Raw genomic sequence first — 19,911 nt, forward strand, 5'->3', positions numbered from 1 at the left:
GCTCTTTTGCATGAGGTATACGTCCTAGTCAGGTTGGCCAAACGGGAGCCACTGCCTGACCTCCTCTCAGATGGTCTCAGCATCTCTAGAAGAGCTGCTTGTCACACTCCAGTGAATACCCAAACCACCAAGCAGATTTGTTAAAAATGAATCAGTGAGCCCGGCTCCCTACAGCACATCTAATTGCTCCAGCCTGGGCAACAAGAATTTGCATTTCTTTACATTTCTAACAAGTTCCCAGGTGATGGTGATGCTGCTGGCCTAGGAGCCACAGGTTGAGGACCACTACTATAGAAGAAGAAGAAAAAAATTTAAGTAGCAAAATTACTACCCAACCAGCGGAGAGGCAAGCCTACAAAGACGCTATGGCTGCTGGGCCGTGGGACCAGCTCTGGAGCCACGTGTGTGGTCTGGCTTCCATGAAGGACTTCACTCCCCGCTGTGGTGTTGAGCTGTAATCATTGTTTTTCTTCCAGAAGTGTGCTCAGTAGACTGTGGCACTCACGGCGTCTGCATCGGGGGAGCCTGCCGCTGTGAAGAGGGCTGGACAGGCGCGGCTTGTGACCAGCGCGTGTGCCACCCCCGCTGCATTGAGCACGGGACCTGTAAAGATGGCAAATGTGAATGCCGAGAGGGCTGGAATGGTGAACACTGCACCATTGGTAGGCAAACGGCAGGCACCGAAACAGGCACATATTGCTTTATTTTCATAAATCGTAGATCGATAGTGACGGTCGCGCATTGCAACTGGCTGTTCCCTCAGGGACACATGTGCCCTCCAACATCCCGCTGGCTCTCCAAATCTCCATGGGGTCAGGGAAAGGGGAAAGCGAGGTTCCAACATTTAAAAAAAAGCCTTTCCCTTCTTTGCAGGATTGTGTTTTGGGGGTGGAAAGAAAGCCAATCAGATGACAACACTAACCTTGGGGAGGGAGCAATGCACACGCATGGGAAACTGTCAGTGCCTGCAGCTGCCAAGCACCCTGATGTCACTGTGCCCTTATTCCCTCCCCCCTTCTCTCTCTCCCTCCCTCCCCCAGGATCCCTGGATCCTTGGTGCTGGGAACACTGTGAACCTGTTGTGGAGTATGTTTGGCGTATATAAGCCATCCAGGTTCTCTGGACAGCCAGGCACAGCTGCCATACTCCTAAGCACCTTCTTGCTCACTCAGCCCAGTAGATGCTGAGCTTCCGCAGCATCACGCATAGCTCTGGTCCCCATTCATTCTCCACTCAGCTACTACTCATATATGAATGTCTTGATCAAGAATATTTGTAAACCAGACAAAGTGGTGCATGCCTTTAATCCCAGAACTCAGGAGGCAGAAGTAGGTGGATTTCTGAGGCCTGGTCTACACAGTGAGTTCCAGGACAGCCAGGGATACACAGAGAGATCCTGTCTCTACCCCCACCCACCAATTTTTTTAAAAGATCTGTTCTTTGATAAGAAGTGATCATTTTAAGGACCAGGCTAGAGGCACACTCTATAATCCCAGCATTTAAGAACCTGAAATAGGAGAATCTTAGTTTGAGGTCAACCTAGACTATAAACCATGGCCCCCAAACAAATCATATGCCCTCAAAAATAATAAATAATGGTTTTGAAGTTTCTTCAGTCTGGGTTTTGGGGATTGGGGGACAGTGTTTGTTTGTTTGGATTGGGTTTTTTTGATCAGTTTTGTTTTGTTTTGTTTTTGTCATTTTGTGTTTATTTTTCCATTGCTTTTGCTCAAAGCAAGCACAGGATTCTCTAAATGTGTCTGTCTCTTTGATGGGGGATTAGAAGCCAATACTTTTTCTCTCAGATAGGTATGATTACAAGGCAATCCACCGGACCATCTTTTTTTCCTTCCAGTTTTTGTTCTTGTTGCTTATATAAGTCTGTCATGGGACTCTTCCAAGCAGGCTTGATAACCTGTCTCCCTTCAGGAGAGCTTCTAGCCAAGCACCCACTTTCCCGCTTCAAGCTACCTTTGTATCTAGCCATAAGTTTGGGGGCCTGTCCACTGTCCTAGCCCCCAACCCCAAACTGTAGCTTGGCCATCTAGCATGAGAGACGAGGAGAGGGTCTTGCGCAGGGCTGACTGATGAGGTCAGACTCAGTTTCCCATGCTGTTCATTCGGGCAGTTAAGCAGAGATGATGTGGACCGACTGCATCCCATCTCCCTCCATTCTGATTGGCCATCGGAGGGGCAGCACGCCAATCAGGGCGATGACTAGCGCGCACGGGGACCCTGCCGGGACAGCCTGTTGGCAGTGACTTGTTATTGCAATCTCAATGATGCTCCAGGCCCTGCATCCCCTGCAGCTGCTCTCATTTCAGGTCCCTGCAGAGGGACAATTCACTAGACTCTCAGGGGAGGGATGTGCACAGCCCAAGACCAGGACAGTCCTTACGGTGGCTCTTACTCTTCCAGGGCTTTTTTTTTTTATGTGTCTCTGCATGTTTGGTGTGGTTTCAATAAAAATTTCTCCCCAGCCCCATACCTCTATTGCTCCTATTGCCCCACTTCAGAAGTTCTTGCCAATCAACACCCCTAAAGCAGATAATCCAATAGATTTTCCCACCACCTCTCAATTCATAGACTTGAACTATGGCTCGCCCTTTCCCTGTCTGAGAAGGAAAGGCAGGACTAGTGTCTCCAGAGGGAAACCTGGTAGCTCTCACTAATGCTACAACCTATTTTTGGGTCTAGCAATAGTTCACAAAAGGGAAGTACAGATAGGCCTAGGGCAAGTGTTGGCCAACTGTAGCCAAAGGAGTAGCCCTGGCCTGCTGCTAGGTTTTTCTATGGCTTGCTAGCAAAGAACTTTTTCTGACAGTTTTTAAGCCTTGATAGAAATAATAAAAAAAAAGTTTCTGGACATTTGACAATTCTATGAAATTCAAATTCCAGCGTCCATACACAGAGCACTGGGAGAGGGAATCTATGCCACTTCTTTGGCATCTTGTCAGTTGCTAGCTACTCCTCAGTCCTGAGCAATCACAATAGAGGGTAAAAGCCCCCACACAACCAATTGTTATGTGGGCCCTTTAAAGAAAAAGGGTGACTGACATCCAAATGAGAAAATTGCCTAAAGTCCAGATGAAGAGAGAGATAAGAAGGCAGGTGGGTGGCCCCATGAAGAGGAGGCACCAACTGTGGCTTGACAGATCTCAAGACCAAAGAAAAAGGGAGAGGAGCCACAGAGTAGATGGGAGGGAAGACCAAAAACACAAGCCAAGATGTCTCTGGGGCTTTTAAGCAAGGAATGGACCAATGACAGCTTTGATCTCAGTAGAGGACGGTGAGGTTGTGGCCATCAGGAGAGCTTGGGCACTTCAGTCAAGCAGGCCCCTGTGTACAATGACCCAGCAAAGGGTGCTTCTGCTCCTTGAGACATTCAGCCTAAGTCTCACATCTCTGGGATCTGACATCCATGAGCCCTTAAGAGATGTCAGTGAAATGTCACTGTATATGCCGTGGAAAGAATGGAGAGGTGCTGGTGCCAGAAAGTCCCTGGTTCAGAATTAGGATGGCCAGTGATGTTAGAGTCTCTTCAATGACAATGGTTAAGGTTGTGATGACCAAAGCTTTTTTTCTTGGGAGGAATCAGGGCTCCCCAACTTTGTGAATAGGACTTGTGCTGTTTCTTCCTTGTTTTTCTTCTCTGTGTTTTTTTCAAAAAAAAAAATGACAAATGTCCCTTAGTTGGTGAGGGTCACTACTTGAGAGCTGGGGAGAGAATCGTGCATGCACAATTGCTTCTCAAGCTTTCCAGCTAGTGGCCCCTGGAGCTTGCCTCATGGAGTCTTAAGTCTTTTAGTTTGAACAGACATCCCTGTCATTTCATTTAAAGTAAATGCCACAATTTACAAGCCCAGAATCAGCCCTCCTCCTTGGGGAGAGTGACAGTCAGAGGAAAGAGAAGATCTTAGGTCCTTTCCATGCAGATCCTCAAATGCTATGTTTGGAAGAGAGAAAATAAATAAGAATGAAATGGCACTGGTCAGTAAACAATGGGGTAAGGCAGGATGGTGGGTGGCTGGTGTTAGGCGCTCAGGTTGCCGGCAGCCTGTTTTCAGATGGTCATAGAAAGATGGTTTCAGGGGAGTCCTTGCAAATAGTCAACCAAACAATTCACACCAGCCCTTATAGGTTGCATTTATTGTACTGAGGAGGCAATAAGATAGAAAAGAAAGAGATGCTGAAAGTTCAGACTTCCAAAAGTCATTCAAGTAGAAGCCTAAGAGTCCCTCCATATTTGATCAAGTGCAATTCCAAAAGTTGTAACTAAATTATTTATTTTTACTGCTACAGATCTGCATAGAAGGTGTAATGTGTCAGTGTTTAACTGTAAAAGCTAAATTATCTGCCCAACAATGAGTCTTAGGTTCACTCCTAACAAGTTAAATATAAGGTCTGACTAAAATCTATAGAACTGCATAGATAAGAATAGACTTTGAATGTAAATCACCACAGTTCATGTATATCTTTGGAATATATTAGCATTATTTGGGTAAGGTGCAGTTTATTCCTATGAATAAATCAGAAGGCATATTGTCTGGTTAGAAGAGGCTTATTCCTTAAATGTGATTTTAAAATGGATTTCTGTTCTATAAACTGCCACCTGCCTATCACCTGCCACCACCCCTTATTAATATGAAGAATTTAACATAAGAGAGCCATCCAATGGCTATCACACCAAGGCTTGGTAGAACTATAGAATTTTTATTAGGTCAAATGACTTGAACTATAGTAAACCCAGATAAGCATTCCTTATATAATAAAAAGGTGAATTGGGTGTTAGTGTGTTTGACTGGCAGAATAGTTGAGAAAATACAAGAAGACACCAGCATTCTTATTGCCAGGGAAATGAGGGCAGTTATCTGTGGATAGTGCACAGTTGTGATCCTCTGCGGGATGTAGATCTCCATCCTTGCCAAGTAACACAAAATGACCATCTAGGGACTTAGTCTACCAACAGCGATACATTCCAGACCTGGTAAGCTGCTCAGGATCCGGCCAGTGAACAGCATGGGCAGAAGTTATTCCAACCTGTGTGTTTTCCCTCTGTGGCCCTGACCTCTGATCATGTTTCAGAATCGTTGACAACTTGATTCTTAGGGCCACATGGGGCTGAGTGACCTAGCAGGTGCCACATGTCAGAGGAGTTTTCTTTCCATCTATTGCACTGGGCCCCTTCTATTTTTCTTCTTTAATTGGTTGGGGAGAGAAAAGGTTTCTTGAGATGTTAATAAGGATAATGAATCTTTACCCAAGGTAAAACCATCCAGGCGACAATGAGATGTGCTGATTAAGTGATTGTCATCAGAAGGAGACAGGGTCACAGTCCAGGAGGGAGAACGTCTCAGAACAACAGGGAACACAAGTGGAGGAAAGCAACTGTTAAAATTAGCCAAGCTCACACAAAGGCAGCTGTGACTGCATCTCATTCCATCCTCCGTCCAACTTAGGGAAACTGATATAGCCATCACCCCTCTACATACACACACACACACACACACACACACACACACTTGTATGTAGCTATTATCCTTTGACATCTGTGCTTCTGTGACTATAGTGGGCTCTACAGAGCCACCCTCAGCACCACCACATCCATGAAAGCAACTCATTCTCCGACTGGATAATTACTCAAGTCTTCCCGGTGTTCTTATTGGAAGAGCTTTCAGAATAGTTGTTGTTGTCACTGTCCTCCTTCTCCCCCCTCCCCTTCCTCCTCTTTCATGTAAAAACCTGAACTTTTAAAACTTGTATTATTTTAGCTGAATTTTTAGAACAGTAATTTCTCCCCCTCCCAACACAGTGGCTGAACATGAGCCATCTACCACACATGATGAATATCCCAGGTCCAGACCATCCCCTTGACTCTGGATCTTGAAGTCTTTCAGAGGTTTTCTATGCAAACCCCGAGTAAGAAGGATAGAAACATAAAATAAAATAACAAGAAATAACAGCTGTACACATGATGAGATTCTCATCACTAATAGTGTTTGCTTTCTTGCCCCAGCTGTTGGAGATGGGCTTTCAGCACCAGCTGGAAAATAGGCACGATGGATACAGACTTTGTCCTGGTGTTTTGGCCTGGTATCCTAGAGTCCCAGCAAAAAAACTTTTCTAGAAGTGCTTCCTATGCAGTCTAGTACTATCTGTCTATGACATGGCCTCTTACCAAGAAGAGAAGAGGGGAAGGATTTGGGGGAGCCCATAATCCTCTGTACCACCTCCTGACAGTTTCAGAGGAAACTGTCAATATATAAACCCATGGCCTGTAGTGACAGGGACAGACCCATCAAAAATACTGTCTGTCTCTTAATAGTGGGGACATGATCCAAGAGGTGCATGGCTAGGTGACTTTGTCATTGCATGATAGATGATCTAGGTCACTCATTCAATGTGGCCTCCTAACGCAGTTGAGAGCTATGGAAAACTATAGAGATTTGCTGCCTACAAAATCTTATTTATGGTGAACAGTTTTAATAAGCAGAAACAGGCTCCACAGTAACAAAAAAATATATATATATATATAATAGATATATAAACTGGTATCTATGGCATTTGTTACCAAGGATTATGTACTATTCAAAATGGTATGTTATTATACTCCTATTCCATTGACAGAATAGTGGGCTTGCTTAATACAGTGTCACCACAAGCATATGAATCATGGGCATCCATGTTGTCACTAAATAAGAAGAAAGGTGTAACTCTATTACAATCAGTGGAACTACCATCATATATATGGTCTCTTGTTAACCAAAATTCCATTATGTCTCTGATGAAAGGTACAAGATTTCATCTGAATAAAGAACTGAATGTGGCTCACCACCCTCAAGGCATAAGCCCATGGGGGAGAGTTACCAGAAGGAGATTACACATCCAAAAACAAACACACATAAGATCTGTCCTGGCATGTGCTGGGTACCCAGCAATTGAGATTTTACAGAGAATCAAGTCTACGATTTTTGGATCTCTCAGCATGTATGCCAAAGACTTTACATCTGTGCTAACATTTCAATACTATGAAAGAGAAAGAGAGCCCCCTGAGGATGTTTATGATAGACCTCTCTCTCTCGCATCACTCAATCCATTCCTTATGGCATCATGGAAAATGCACTAGCCAGTAGAAAGGGACATCTGTATTCTAGGTTTAGCTTCAAAGCACACAGTCCATGCACCCTAGAACATGTCACCAAACGTCTCAACCTTCGGTTTTCTCATGCAAGAAATGTTTATATTAGACCATGTTGTTGCTTCCTAGGGCATTGTATCCAAACACAAGATGCAAATATACTTTGTTGGATAGTTGTATGAAGCGCTTAAGAATAAGCATCAGGAAAACGTAACTACCACATCAAAGCCCTGATTACGTGGGTGTTATTGCTTCGGGATGTGCTGATAGTAAGTAGCAATATTAGGCCTGAGTAAATTTAAAGAAAAATATTAAGCAAATAACAGTGCAGATATTGCAAATATCACAAATGCACTGTGTGATTGACTGACTTTAGGACTCACTCAAATGAGATCATCTCTAAGGACGCATCCATTTCCAGGGTTTATTGCACATGATGCAGGCTTATATGAATGGGCCACTCAAATGCAATCAAGCCCTTTTCTCTGCTGGAAGGCAGGTTTTCAGTGTATATCCCCATAACGTACACTAAAGACCTTACATCAAAGGAGCAGACACCATGAGTGTTATCCCACTGATGGCATGCAATTCAATCATGGAGACTAGTGAAAGGTACTTTTTCTTAACAGTTACATTAATAGAACCATGTTGTAAACTTGGGGTTTGTCACTTTGGGCCAAAGGGTCTCAAACTCTGGGATAGGAATTCCTAAAGAATCAAGTAGCCTGTTATTTTATTTTAATTCTGTGTTTTATTTATATAATAAGGATCTTTGAAAAGAAGAAATGTGTTTGAGATATAATTTAGACATCATTAATCCTGAATAGAGGAATATTCTGTTCTTTGAAGCCAGTGTTTCTCTAACTGGAGACCACACAAACGCCATTGAGAAGTTTGGCCATGTGGCATGGTCTTCATTTAGGAGTCTGAACAGCTGGGGCTAGTTCAGTGGCCTGAAGCCCAGGACTCGAGTCCCAGCATTGTAGGAGCATTCTTGAGGGGAAGATGCCATGAATCAGCACCACTGAGAGCATCCCTTCGTCTCTTTCCTGTATCTCTCCCTGATCCCTCACAAATCCAGGTAGCATGATTTTACTCACTCTGGCTTTGTACATCCGGAGTAATCCAGGAGTCCCAGTTTGGATTCTGCCAAGTAACAAGAGTGCCCTCTAGAAAGAGCAGAACTCTCATTGACTCTCTGTCCCCACTCAACCTGATGAACATCACAATTAAACCCCCCATATCACCGCCTTCCTAAGTCACTGCAGTTTCCTGATTCCTTGGAGCATGACCCATGTGGAACATCTGGGGAATCTCTCTAGTTCCTTGGCTCGTCTCCTGAGTTATCAGAAGGAAACCCCAGATGTTCATGTCAGAAACAGATTTCACATTTCCTCCCAAGCTGCTTGTCTAATGGGATTCAGTCTCAAGCAACCCTCTTCCTTCATAGCATCCTATTCCATAGGCTGTGTTGAAAGTGATCGTCTTTTCACGTATGTTCGCTTACGAAATAATGGGTGCCATCAAGATATTGAAGAGATTGTATTGGTGATCAAGGGATGGCTTAGCATTTTTTAAAGCATGTACTGCTCTTCCAGAACACCCAAATTTGTTACCCAGCATTCATGTCAGATGGCGCACATCCTCCTGTAACTCCAGCCCCAGGGAGATCTGATACATCAAATTTCTGAGGACACATACACTCACAGGCATATATGCTACACACACACACACACACACACACACACACACACACACACACTTAACAAAAATAAATATTTTTTTTAAAGATCACCTCTATTGCCTTTGGAAAATAGAGTGCCACCATATTGGGCACATACATCAAGACTGTGATCTATTTCCCTTCATCCTTTCTACCATGTGCTTCTGTGAACCATTATGAACAGAGCTGCAGGAGGCACCCACACCACAGGCAAGCTTGGCGGGTTTTCATTCGTGGATTTTGCAGCTAGGCAAAATTTTAAGTATTTCATCATAAACAGTCTCAAGATAATTAGAATGGATTAAATTACAAGGGAAAATTCATTTAGCTAATCTTTCTTCTAATTAAAAAAAAATCCATAGTTTAAGTAAAGTGTTTGTTTAAACACACACACACACACACACACACACACACACACACACACACACACACATTTTCATTGTAATCAGGAAGAGAGGCCTGTTTGGTCCTCAGTGATAGGACAGGACGTGTTCAGTGTAATTAAAAGCTACCAGGCAATGTTTCTCTGATTATTAAAACCCTGAAGGGGAAGTCCAGACTTTTCCCCTAGCAGTAACCATAGAATTCTCCAGACAGCCTCCACCCTGGTCCACAGTGGCATCGCTTTCTTCCTGTGCTCAGCTCACTAACGAAGCAGTTGACTCCCTGGGCCAACAAGTGTCGAGTGCAAAGGTCAGTCCAGCAAAGACTGACATACTTTGCCAAATGAGCTGAGATAATGGTCAAAATGAGGGTGGTGGGGACAGGAAAGCTTTTCAAACTGTAAGAGTAGGGAGGGGGAACCCTTGGTCCTTCGTGAATTCATTGTAAGATGAGCAGGCCCAAGTTGTCCGAATCCCACAATCCTGCTTCACACTGTAGGAACGATTTGCATCAATTACACCACCTGTTCTGGTTCATGGCTCATGCCAATGGCAAAGTCTCCTCCCTCCTAATACCACCAGGCGTTTCTAAAGCTCCAGGGGAGCCACATGTGCGTGCATCTAACCTTTCCAGATTGTTCAAGTTCGATCCCTCCAATGAGACCAGTTGCTTGCAATATCCTCTTCCGGGAAATCATATAGCACTGCCTCCTAGGCTCCATGCTGTGAGAGGCCAGGTAGCTTCGCGCTCAGCCACACCCTTAGAGCCCACTGTGAACTCTTCTTGCACTTAGGCAGTAAACACTCTGCAACCTTAGCAGCTGGCCCTAAGTTCCTTTGAGAGTCTAGTCCTTCATTTCTGCCTTAGATGTGGTTGATTCTCTGCGACAACAAATATCAAGTGCAAATTACATCTCTCCTGGGTCTCAAGGTTTCATACCAGGCTAGGCGTAGAACAAACAGCATGGAGTCCTATTTATATCCCATCTCCAGTCATCTTCAGATGTGTCCCAGAACCAAAAAAAAAAAAAAAAGGCAGTGAAAGAAGCTTACAAATTCTTTAAACACAGCGAGTCTCTGAATGCCTGTTTAGACTCAGTCAAGAACCTCTCCCAAACCCAACTTCAATTAATGGTTTCTTCCATTTTCAGCAAGAAAAACTGCCTATGGAAATGTCCCTGGGATCTCTCTTTCCTTCTAAATGCAATTGGAAAGGAGTCAGCAAGCACCTACATACACATACTAGGCCCCAAGTTCTGTGCAGTTTCTGGACAGGTCTTTCAAGCTGATTATCCTACGATGCATCAAGCCTAGCACTATGCAGTTCAAACCATGCATTCCCTAAATGCCATGCTAAGGGAGGGCAGGCTAATATAATCTTTTTTTTTAAGTTCCATAAGAGTACTGTCTCCGAGAATTTAAAGAGGTAAGATTCCCTAGCTTAGCAATAGCAATACCTAGTCACATTGGCGATGAAGTTGGTTAAAGCTTGGCCCAGGAGGTCATCTGTCTAAAGCTGTATGCAAGTGATGGGCTCTGATAAGTGTGAATTGCATTTCTTTATTTTTGAAATTATGTTTTAACTTCAAAAGGAATTGCCAGACAGCCCTGAGTAGGTGTCTAGAAATAATGCCAGGGGGTGGGGAGCCTGAGAGATTATAAAATAATCACCTGGAAAGCACAGGGGGTAACGTTTGTGCCTGATTTTATTTCAGTAAGTTAGCAAACTACCAGTGCATCCAAAACACAGTCTCTCCAGTAGCATGAAAGTCAAAATGTGGCTTCTGTATTGTGGAGAGAGTCCCAGCCACCGGGCCCTGGGGCTGGTTGTTTACTCTGAGTGTGTATAAGCCCAGGCAGCCCAGCTAGCACTGATTATTACAGTTTCCCTGAACAGGGGGGGAAGTGAGTGAAGATATTGGAGGGGATACAAAAAACTCATTTTTTTTCCTATTTAAAAAAAAAAAAAACAGAATGCAGGCAGGCATCCCTTAAGCATGTTGCAATCAACTTCTTGCCATCTCTTGACTAGAACTGAATTAACTTTTGATTTCCATATAATGGGGCCAAGAAAGATCTGTGTCCATTCGCTCATTGACCTATTCTATGGGGGTCTAATAAAGGAGATGCATTCGTACCGTAGAGAAAACCTACCACAGAAAACAATTAACCCAGAATTAAGCCATTTGCAATGCATAACACACATGAGAAACCATTGCAAACTGTCACTATCTTACACATTCAGTTTGTAGAATGTAACATCTTCCTCTCTGCTGTTAACACTCTTGAACAACACTTTACTATTGTCATTATTTGTGAGTGCAGGGGTTGGGGGGGTGTACAGGGAATGTGTATAATATTGCCACCAAACAGGCCTCCCTCCAACACGAGTTGTGATCCCTTGCCACTTGGATGACTTTTCACACGTTATGTGTTTTGAATGAGTTTTGGTTCTTCTCTTCTGTAGGAGAGGGCTAATATTAGTTCCGTCCTGCTGTTAGGGAGGCTCAGTCTGTGAGTAAATGCATAACATAGTGCTTGGTGTTCCATAAATGTTAGCTTAAAAATGATTGACACCATACCATCATACTTTTATCTCAGCTTTCCAAATATGGCTTCAGAAAGGGCACAGCTGAGACCAGCAAAGACAGAAAATCGCTATGCAGGGATAGAGGCCCAGCATCCCATGAAAAGGTCTTCAGAGCCAAACCCGAGATGTTACCATGGGTTTCTGCAGCCTTCTCCTGTTTTACTGTCCCAGGAGGCGCTCTATGGGTCACATAGCTTCCAGTCCTTTAAGTGACATGAACACACGTGGCAGAGGCAAATAAATGGGAAGAGATAAGGATGCAGCAGGAATCCCACCACCACTTACAAGAACATGAATACATACATTGACAAGAAGCCATCCATGTGCCATGCATGCCACGTCTGATGTCCATATTTCCCATGTGTAGCTCGAGCTGAGTGTGATGAATACATTCAGCATTTATTGAGTGCCTAATGTATCCAGTACCATAGTGTGAAAAAATCTCCAGGGTAACAAACACAGAGAATGGTTTGTGAAGAAGCAAGTGATAGACCATGGTACTTCAGACCTCACCTGTTCTTTTGCCCACACAAGGCTTGGCTGTATTCTAACCCGAGACCTCTTTCCTGGCAATTCTGACAATGATTTTTTTGATGTAGTCTTCAATACTGAGTTTTGCTTATGGCTTTCCTAAGAGATCAACCAATGTAGGGATGGAAGCCTTGAATTTTGAAGACAGGTTTGAGTTCTTTCCTAGCACAGTGTTGCTGCATAATGGAAATTCAGATATCAGCCACATATATGGATGCAGATGATTCCCTAGTAAGTGTTAATATTTCCTCAATGGGGAAAGCTCAGCTAAAGCAAGCAAAGATGGTAACTCATTAAAATTTGATTTTCCCTCCTATCCGTTTTTATCTCTTAATCCTCCATATATGGCACAACTTGTTCTGTTAAATAACACTCATTAATTAAATCTCATCTTCTCCTAGCTATATCTATATTTTTATTTAGTCTGAAACCCTTCAAATGCTTATGGTCTAATTTAGTTGGATTACTGCCTGGACAGCTCGAAATAAGAAAACTTTGAGCTTTTAGGGTGGAATTAGTGGCAAGGGAGGGGAACGGGAGAGAAAGCCGGCTCTTCTCATTTCTCCCTTGGTAAGGGGTGGTTGGGTAAATCTTTCCTCTGTAAGAGGAACTGGCCTAGATTTGGATAATGAGGGCACAACGAATTCAGGATCTTTGTTGATTTAGAGAATGGAAGAGAGAGCACAAGCAGTAGAAAGAAAAATAAACTCAGATATCCCCCCCCCCACCCAACATGACCAGGAAGTAGGAGCAGAGTAAGTGAACACAAGGGCAGGAAGTGAGTAATGAACACCCAAGCTGTAGAGCTCAGGCGCAGGCTAGATCCAGCTGCATTTTGCCATGTAGAAAGGCAAGTGTCGTTTTCCCAAAATGGCTAGGTTTTCAACAGATGCCAAAAGGCAAGGTTATTGTGTCTAGTCTCCCCATTTTCCAGAGTTGGCAAAAAAAAGGGGGGGGAAATATCAGTGCTGTTCAAGCCATCCAGATAAGAGTGGGGGAACCAGTGGAGTGCTCGTGTTTGGCCCTGACATTTGCCTCTAAGGCAGGGGTAATGGAAATTAGAAAGCACCACTTACCTGGATTGAGACTGGGACAGCTTTGGCTGCTTCTGTTTGAAACTGAAGCCATTGTTGGTGATTGGTTTAAGCTGATGCAAGTCTCATGCCTATGGTATAATGGTGGTAATTTGTACTTACATGGTGAATTTTCTCCAAGGAGCTCAAAAGATTTTGTGTTGCCTCAGTGCACTTCGCAGCAAAGCAGCAGCCCCCCAAACATACAGGGAGCATTTTACACAAGTAGTATTTTACACAAGACCAGCTAATTTGACTCACTGATTCAAATCTATGGTCTACACCATTGGCAAAGATAGCATTCAAGAACCACAAGCAGGGTGTCTGGTGGCCACTTCCTGTGCCACTTTCCTTGCCTTCTTAGCTTCCTCCATCTATTCCAATAGACAGCCAGCTCCAAATGCCAGTGACAAACACAGACAAGACAAGCCAGTGCCTGATTCCTGTCGTGCGTATGAGTGTGTACATGTCTGTGTGTGCATGCATGTGTGTGCGCCCACCTGACTGCTCAGCAGACCCAGCATGGTACACCCACACCATTGCAGCACGTCTCTGCACTTGTCATCGGCCTAATGCCATGCTCTCAAATGCTACTTCTTTGAGGGTTCAAGACCTAGGACTTCCACACGGGGTGCTACAGGGTTCTAGACACCTGTGTCCTGCTAACGGAGCCTTCTAATCTGTGCTTCTTGGGTTCCCTTTTTCTCTTTGTTAGACTAGTAGAATGACAAATGTGATGTCCCAGGCCTTCTCCAGCTGCAATGAAGTGACAGAAATGCAAATTAGGCACAAGGGCCCAAGAGGTACAGTGGAGGACAAGACCCGAATCCTCCCTCAGTTGCCTTGGATAGAGCACCCAGGAAAGTCAGACTGTCCCGTGAAGACTGGAGCTCTTCCACAGTTATTTTTCCCCCTCCATGGCTGTGATCGAGGCCTTGCTACCCAGTCCCATGTCCTACCCTCTCCTTTCTGCTTCCTGGGCCTATGTGCTCTTGTCTACTCTACTGAGGGCAATTCCTTGGGCTTTGCAGGCATGACCCAGGGAGAAGACTCCAGTTCAGCAGTGTAAACCTGTTGATAATTTTCCTGGGACAGCACAGCACAAGTATTCGACATTTCCTAGATTGCTTGCTCTTCCTTCTAAATTGTCTCAGGCCAGGCCACTGATTCCTGGGAAGTACTCCCAGCATGACACTCTACTGTAACCATCCACACCCTCTGCATGCAGGCATGCCCTCACCATCTTCCAGAGGCAGGTGCAAGACCAGGGGACTACCTGCCATTGGGAGTGCATGTGTCGGGGAGGTCCTAGACTCACTGGAAGTACAAAGGCTGACATCCCTGCTTCCCATCTGACCTCTCCAATCAGGACACTCTTTCCTCAGAGACAGAGGGGATTAAAAAGCACTCAAGATCCACATGGAATAATATTAGGGATGGAGCTCAAAACTGACTAGGTTTCTAGAATCAAACATAAAGTGTTAGCTTTCCTCAGTAAATCAAAATCACTTTTAAACTTTAAATCGTGTGAGTATGGAAAAGTATCCATGTCTTTATAGACACTGGCATATCAAGAAATAGCCTTTTTTTTTTTTTTGCTACCTTGGGAGCCATCACCTTTCACATTCTAGCTAAGGTGCTCCCAATGAAAGCTGCTCAGACTCTAAATGGTGAGCCAGGGCTCTCCATGCCCTCCTTCATCAGGCCTCTCAAGGTCCCAGTGTGTCTACCATAATTGGTACTTTTGCACCCATCTACCCATGCAGCAATCAGGCATTGTAACGTGGACCCCTCTGCCATAGCCTGAGGGTGCATACATTGTAGAAAACTATAAGGTCGGAGGAACCGTACGTTCCCCAGTGCAACCAAATCTGCTAAGGCCCGTTTTCAGACAGTTGGAAAGAGATTGCGAGTGTAAGTCCTTCAGGTAAACTTGACTCCTGAAGCCAATGAGTGGCACTCAGGGAGCCCCAGACATTAGGGTGTTTGGCTGATGAAGTTCCTCCCATAAGCCTCTAGGATTGCAAGCAAAGCAGAGATGAAGTTCCACAAGAGCCAAGCACCTGCCAAGACCAGGAGGCCTCTCTCCATCACCTCTAAACGAGCTCTCTGCTAGGAGGGCACCCTTAACTCCACATTCAAAGTTCCCTTCCATCACCAATGAGATTTAGGTTACACTAAGTAATACAGCTTTCAAATATTTTCAGAGCAGTAAAAGCAAACGATTGCACTGTTATAAAATCAAGTCCTTTAGGAGACATTAAAATATTACTGATACTGATCACAGCAAGGCAGAAACACCACAAGCCAAGACCTTAAGGGGTGGGAGGCAGAGACTCTGCAAACAGTGTGAGGCTAGTGCATAAAGAAAGTACTTAAAACCAAGCCAGGATAGCTTGACAAGGGAAAACCACATACTGCTGGGTTGTTTTGCCTTTGACTTCTTCTTGCCTGACAGTCTGTGACTTTGTCCCTTTCTATCAAAACCTTGACAATGCCTCTGACAAACCTTTGGTTTTTGCCAAGCCTGGGACCAGGCAGTACAATATAGGTGGTTGGTGTTGGTCAAGGGATAAATTATCCTTTGCCTTGGAGCCTGTAATACAGCAGGTACCCAGGGATTGCTGGCTAGCCTTGAAATTCCTAGGAACATGCTCTTCCCTCTTGCCCAGCATCTGATTCATTTAAGACAGAGAGAAAGAAAACCCACATTGTATGCAGGAGAATAGCTGGGAAGGCCTAGGGAGAAAACCCTGAGTTGGCTTCAACAATATTGTTTCTTAGCTGCCAAAAGTACCCACTTATTAGAAGTACAGAGCTGGCTTCAAAGGTGGGTCACCAAAAGGGCTCACTGAGTGGATCAGGGGGTTCTCCCTGGTCAGGGGCTTTCAGGCTTTAACAGAGGACACTTCCATCTAGGGTCTAGAGTCGGTGAAAAGTGGTTGATTTACAACTTCATTCCAACCCCATTCACAATGGAGGTACTATCACCTCCAATGGTGAAAAATGATCAGAAGGAAGTGGGAACAACTCTCTTATATGTTAAACAGGTATACAATGTGTCATACACACACACACACACACACACACACACACACACACACACACACACGAATGAAATAAAGAGATTTGAATCCAGTAGGATAGACGGTTTCTAGAAATTCAGAGGGAGTTGCCTCAGTGACTTCAAGAAAGATACACTGTCGCTGGCGCCACTTTCTGCTGCTTTCTCTTTCTGTTTTTATGTCCCCTTTGCCAGCTTAGTTTTATACCAAATCAGTCTAGAGCAAAAGAACCCAGTAGGCTAAATAGTTGGTTTTGTCACGTGTTTTAATCTACTAACTCAACTGAGTTTCCCACCTAGATCTTACAAGCCAACAGTTGCTGAGTGCTGAGCCACTACGGCTAAGTTCTTTGCCGTGCCTTCCCCATGTAAACTTCGTGTCAACATTGTGAGGTGGAGACTACTAACACACCCTCATTTTACACAGCTGGCTCACAGAAACAAAGCAATATGTAGACAACCGGGTGGTCCAAGAAAAGAGCAGCTGAGTCCTAAATGCCACTGAACAGCTGTGATCATGGCCTATTTTGATCACCTGCTTTGTTCCCAGGTAGGAGCAGCAACAACAGGGTTTCTTTGAAGTCCCGCAGTTCGAACAGGTATATGGGTACCAAGGAGCCACCCTCACCTGTTGGTAAAGTCATCCCTTGCAAGAGTGTGCCTTTGGGGATTGAGGACAATACCCTAGTACCTTAACCTGTATCCCCCAGGCTAAAGAGTGCACCAAATAACTTCAGATTCTACGACTGACCCGATGTCACTTCATGTTGGCACCATTGACCAACTTGCCTAAATTTAAGTTGACTTTTCCATCAGAGTTCACATTTCCACCAACTTTTCATTAAATTAATTATTCAAAACAATTCAGAGTTAGCGTTCTCACAGCAACTGTAACTCTGCCATGACTAGATTAAGGCGTAAATTGAACAGCATGTTTTGCAATAAAGTTAATTTTATATTCACCAGAGAACTGACTTATAGTTGCTGTGGGAACCATCATTTTGAATCTCTTGACTTTGGTGCATTTAAATTCTCAGCCACGGCACTGCACACAGTAGCATATTTTGCATGGACATTTAATTTGCTTCACACCGTGGCCTGGCTACCCTGAACTTGGAAATCCTGTCAGAAACTAACATGGCAGTCTCATGATTTTTCCCAGTCTCCCTTTTCCTGATACCTATGCCACTATACAGAGAAATAGCCAAGGAACCAAAATGATCTCCCATTTTATCTTGAAATTGCCTGCTTGGGGGAGGTGACTTTCTTTCGAAACACCGAGTCTCAAGCAATGTCAACTAAAGCAGGCAATGTCATTGCATTTATGTGCAGCCAGGATTCTCTTCCAAGGGTATTTTTGGATCCGTGCTGTATTATTCAGTACACATGGGGTGACCTCTGAAAGCTCCAAGTCCTTGCATTGCATGTGCCATTAATCATGCAGGCATGCACAGCCATATATCAGAACTTATTGGCGCCCGGGAAAAGCTAAGCAACTTTTTCCACAACCACATAAAACCCAGGCATCTCTAAATCAAGAAGCATTGCAGAGCCTCCCTAAAAGGTACGTTCAGCAGAACTGGAATAGAATATAGGCTTGGTCCTGGTAGTGAGGAATCGGAAGCAGGTGCCAAGGCAAAGACAGAGGCCTGTTCTGGGGTGGGGGATGGTGGAGGAAGAAAACTCGGAGATGGTTAGCGATGCAAGCGGTTCGTCTACAGGGATTATTGATTTTTGTGGCTTTATTGGAAAAATCAGTCATGCTTTCTGCCTCCTGGGGATTGCTCCACTGCAATTTGGGAGTATATATGTGTGGCAACTGTGCAGGTCAGCAGCTGGGTAGCAGCTCCCCATTCACCCGTTCAATTATCCATTTAGCTAGGATGTGACTTAGCAGAAACAGACTGCTGTTTTGCATGTGAAAATGTATTTGAAAAGAGGGAATTTGGTTTCTCGGTAGACTAGAAGATCTCAAAGAGGGAGCTTGCCTTTCTCAGGGTGTACTCATTATGCGAAGCTGAAGAATAGCACCTAACAATAGCACACGCCAGATTGTGGGGATTCTGAGAACCGTTCTCTACTCTCTTGGAAAACAAAAGCCTCCTTACTCCTCATACTGTGGCACCCTTGCGTGTGCACTTCCTGCTCAAAATTATTGCAAGACTTGTACACAAACATCCTGCGGTGAGCAGTTCCCCGCCCCCCCGCCTCCATAATCCTTTAGATGATGCTAAATGCTGAGTTGGGGGAAAGTCTCAGGCACAGAGGAAACTCGGTCATATAGTCTCAGAACCAACTTCAGCTTGCCTGGGGCACTGGGATGAGAAGAGTGAATGACAGATGACTTTGAATTAATGATGCTCCACCCAGAGCGGGGCAGTGGAGGGCTAAAGAAAAGAAGGAAAGATAGGAATGGTTTTTGTTGTTGTTGTTGTCATTGTTTGTTTTTTGGGGTTTTTTTTACTGCTCTTCTGCAAGGCAAAGTGTACCTCAAGGCAAGACAAAACATACACTACCTTATGAATTCCTTTGTTGGTGGATGTTCTCAGGATTTGTAGGGATTGGTTAGCAAGGAAGGTTTGGTGGATTAATGAATAGATATAGATAGGGATAGATAGATAGATAGATAGATAGATAGATAGATAGATAGATACAGATATAATCAATATATAGATAGACAATGATAGATAGACATATATAATGATAGAGATAGGTAGATAGGTTAGAGAGAGAGAGAAAGGATAGATGATAGATAGATAGATAGATAGATAGATAGATAGATAGATAGATAGACAGACATGCTTTTAATCCTAGCATTCAGGAGGGAGAGGCAGGCAGATCTCTGTAAGTTCAAGGCCAGCCTGGTCTATAGAATGAGCCCCAAGGTTGCATAGTGAAACCCTGCCTCAAAAAAAATGAGAGAAAGAGATGGGGGGACAGAGAGAGGGGAGAGAGAGAGAGAGAGAGGAGAGAGAGAGAGAGAGAGAGAGAGAGAGAGAGAGAGAGAGAGAGAGAATCGGTCAAGCTAGCCTTAACATATAAATAGAACACAAAGAATTAAAAGATCAACAATGATAATACAGAGTTTTCTGGGAGTGGTCTATCTAAAGAGGTCCAAGAAGAGGCAGATGTGTCCAGCTTAATAAGCATAGCCTCTGGTCTGAAGTCACTACATTAAGAACGTCACCAGAGCTGTTGGAAGTGGGACTGTCCATCCTGACCCTACCAGACCCTCCGTGACCCTGTAGTTCTGTCCTTCTTATATGTGTCGGCTTGCAGGAAGATACTCCCATGCTGTTCTCATCCTTTGTTGTCAGGTATCTTCCTTAATATTGCAAATGACCTTAAAGGGCAAGTAAAATCACAGCAGAGGCACAGTTCCTCCCCATCATCTATTCACTGGCTCCCA

The 19,911-nt window shown here is 44.2% G+C and overlaps 1 protein-coding gene across 21 annotated transcripts in view; it reads left to right on the plus strand.

The window, feature by feature from the left end:
- Positions 1-19,911, plus strand: part of TENM2 (teneurin transmembrane protein 2) — a 1,331,021-nt gene that overhangs the window by 1,199,255 nt on the left and 111,855 nt on the right. For 17 of the 21 annotated variants that reach the window (XM_084761228.1, XM_084761214.1, XM_084761230.1 and 14 more), the window contains one exon: positions 477-689. The exons of 1 other annotated variant lie outside the window; for it this stretch is intronic. In XM_084761228.1, the coding sequence (XP_084617354.1) occupies positions 477-689 (213 nt within the window). The remainder of the gene's footprint in view (positions 1-476; positions 690-19,911) is intronic. 3 more of the 21 variants (XM_084761232.1, XM_084761233.1, XM_084761221.1) reach the window with 1 other exon arrangement.

Source organism: Acomys minous (genome assembly GCF_964271855.1).
Source record: "Acomys minous genome assembly, chromosome: 16".
NCBI lineage: Eukaryota > Metazoa > Chordata > Mammalia > Rodentia > Muridae > Acomys > Acomys minous.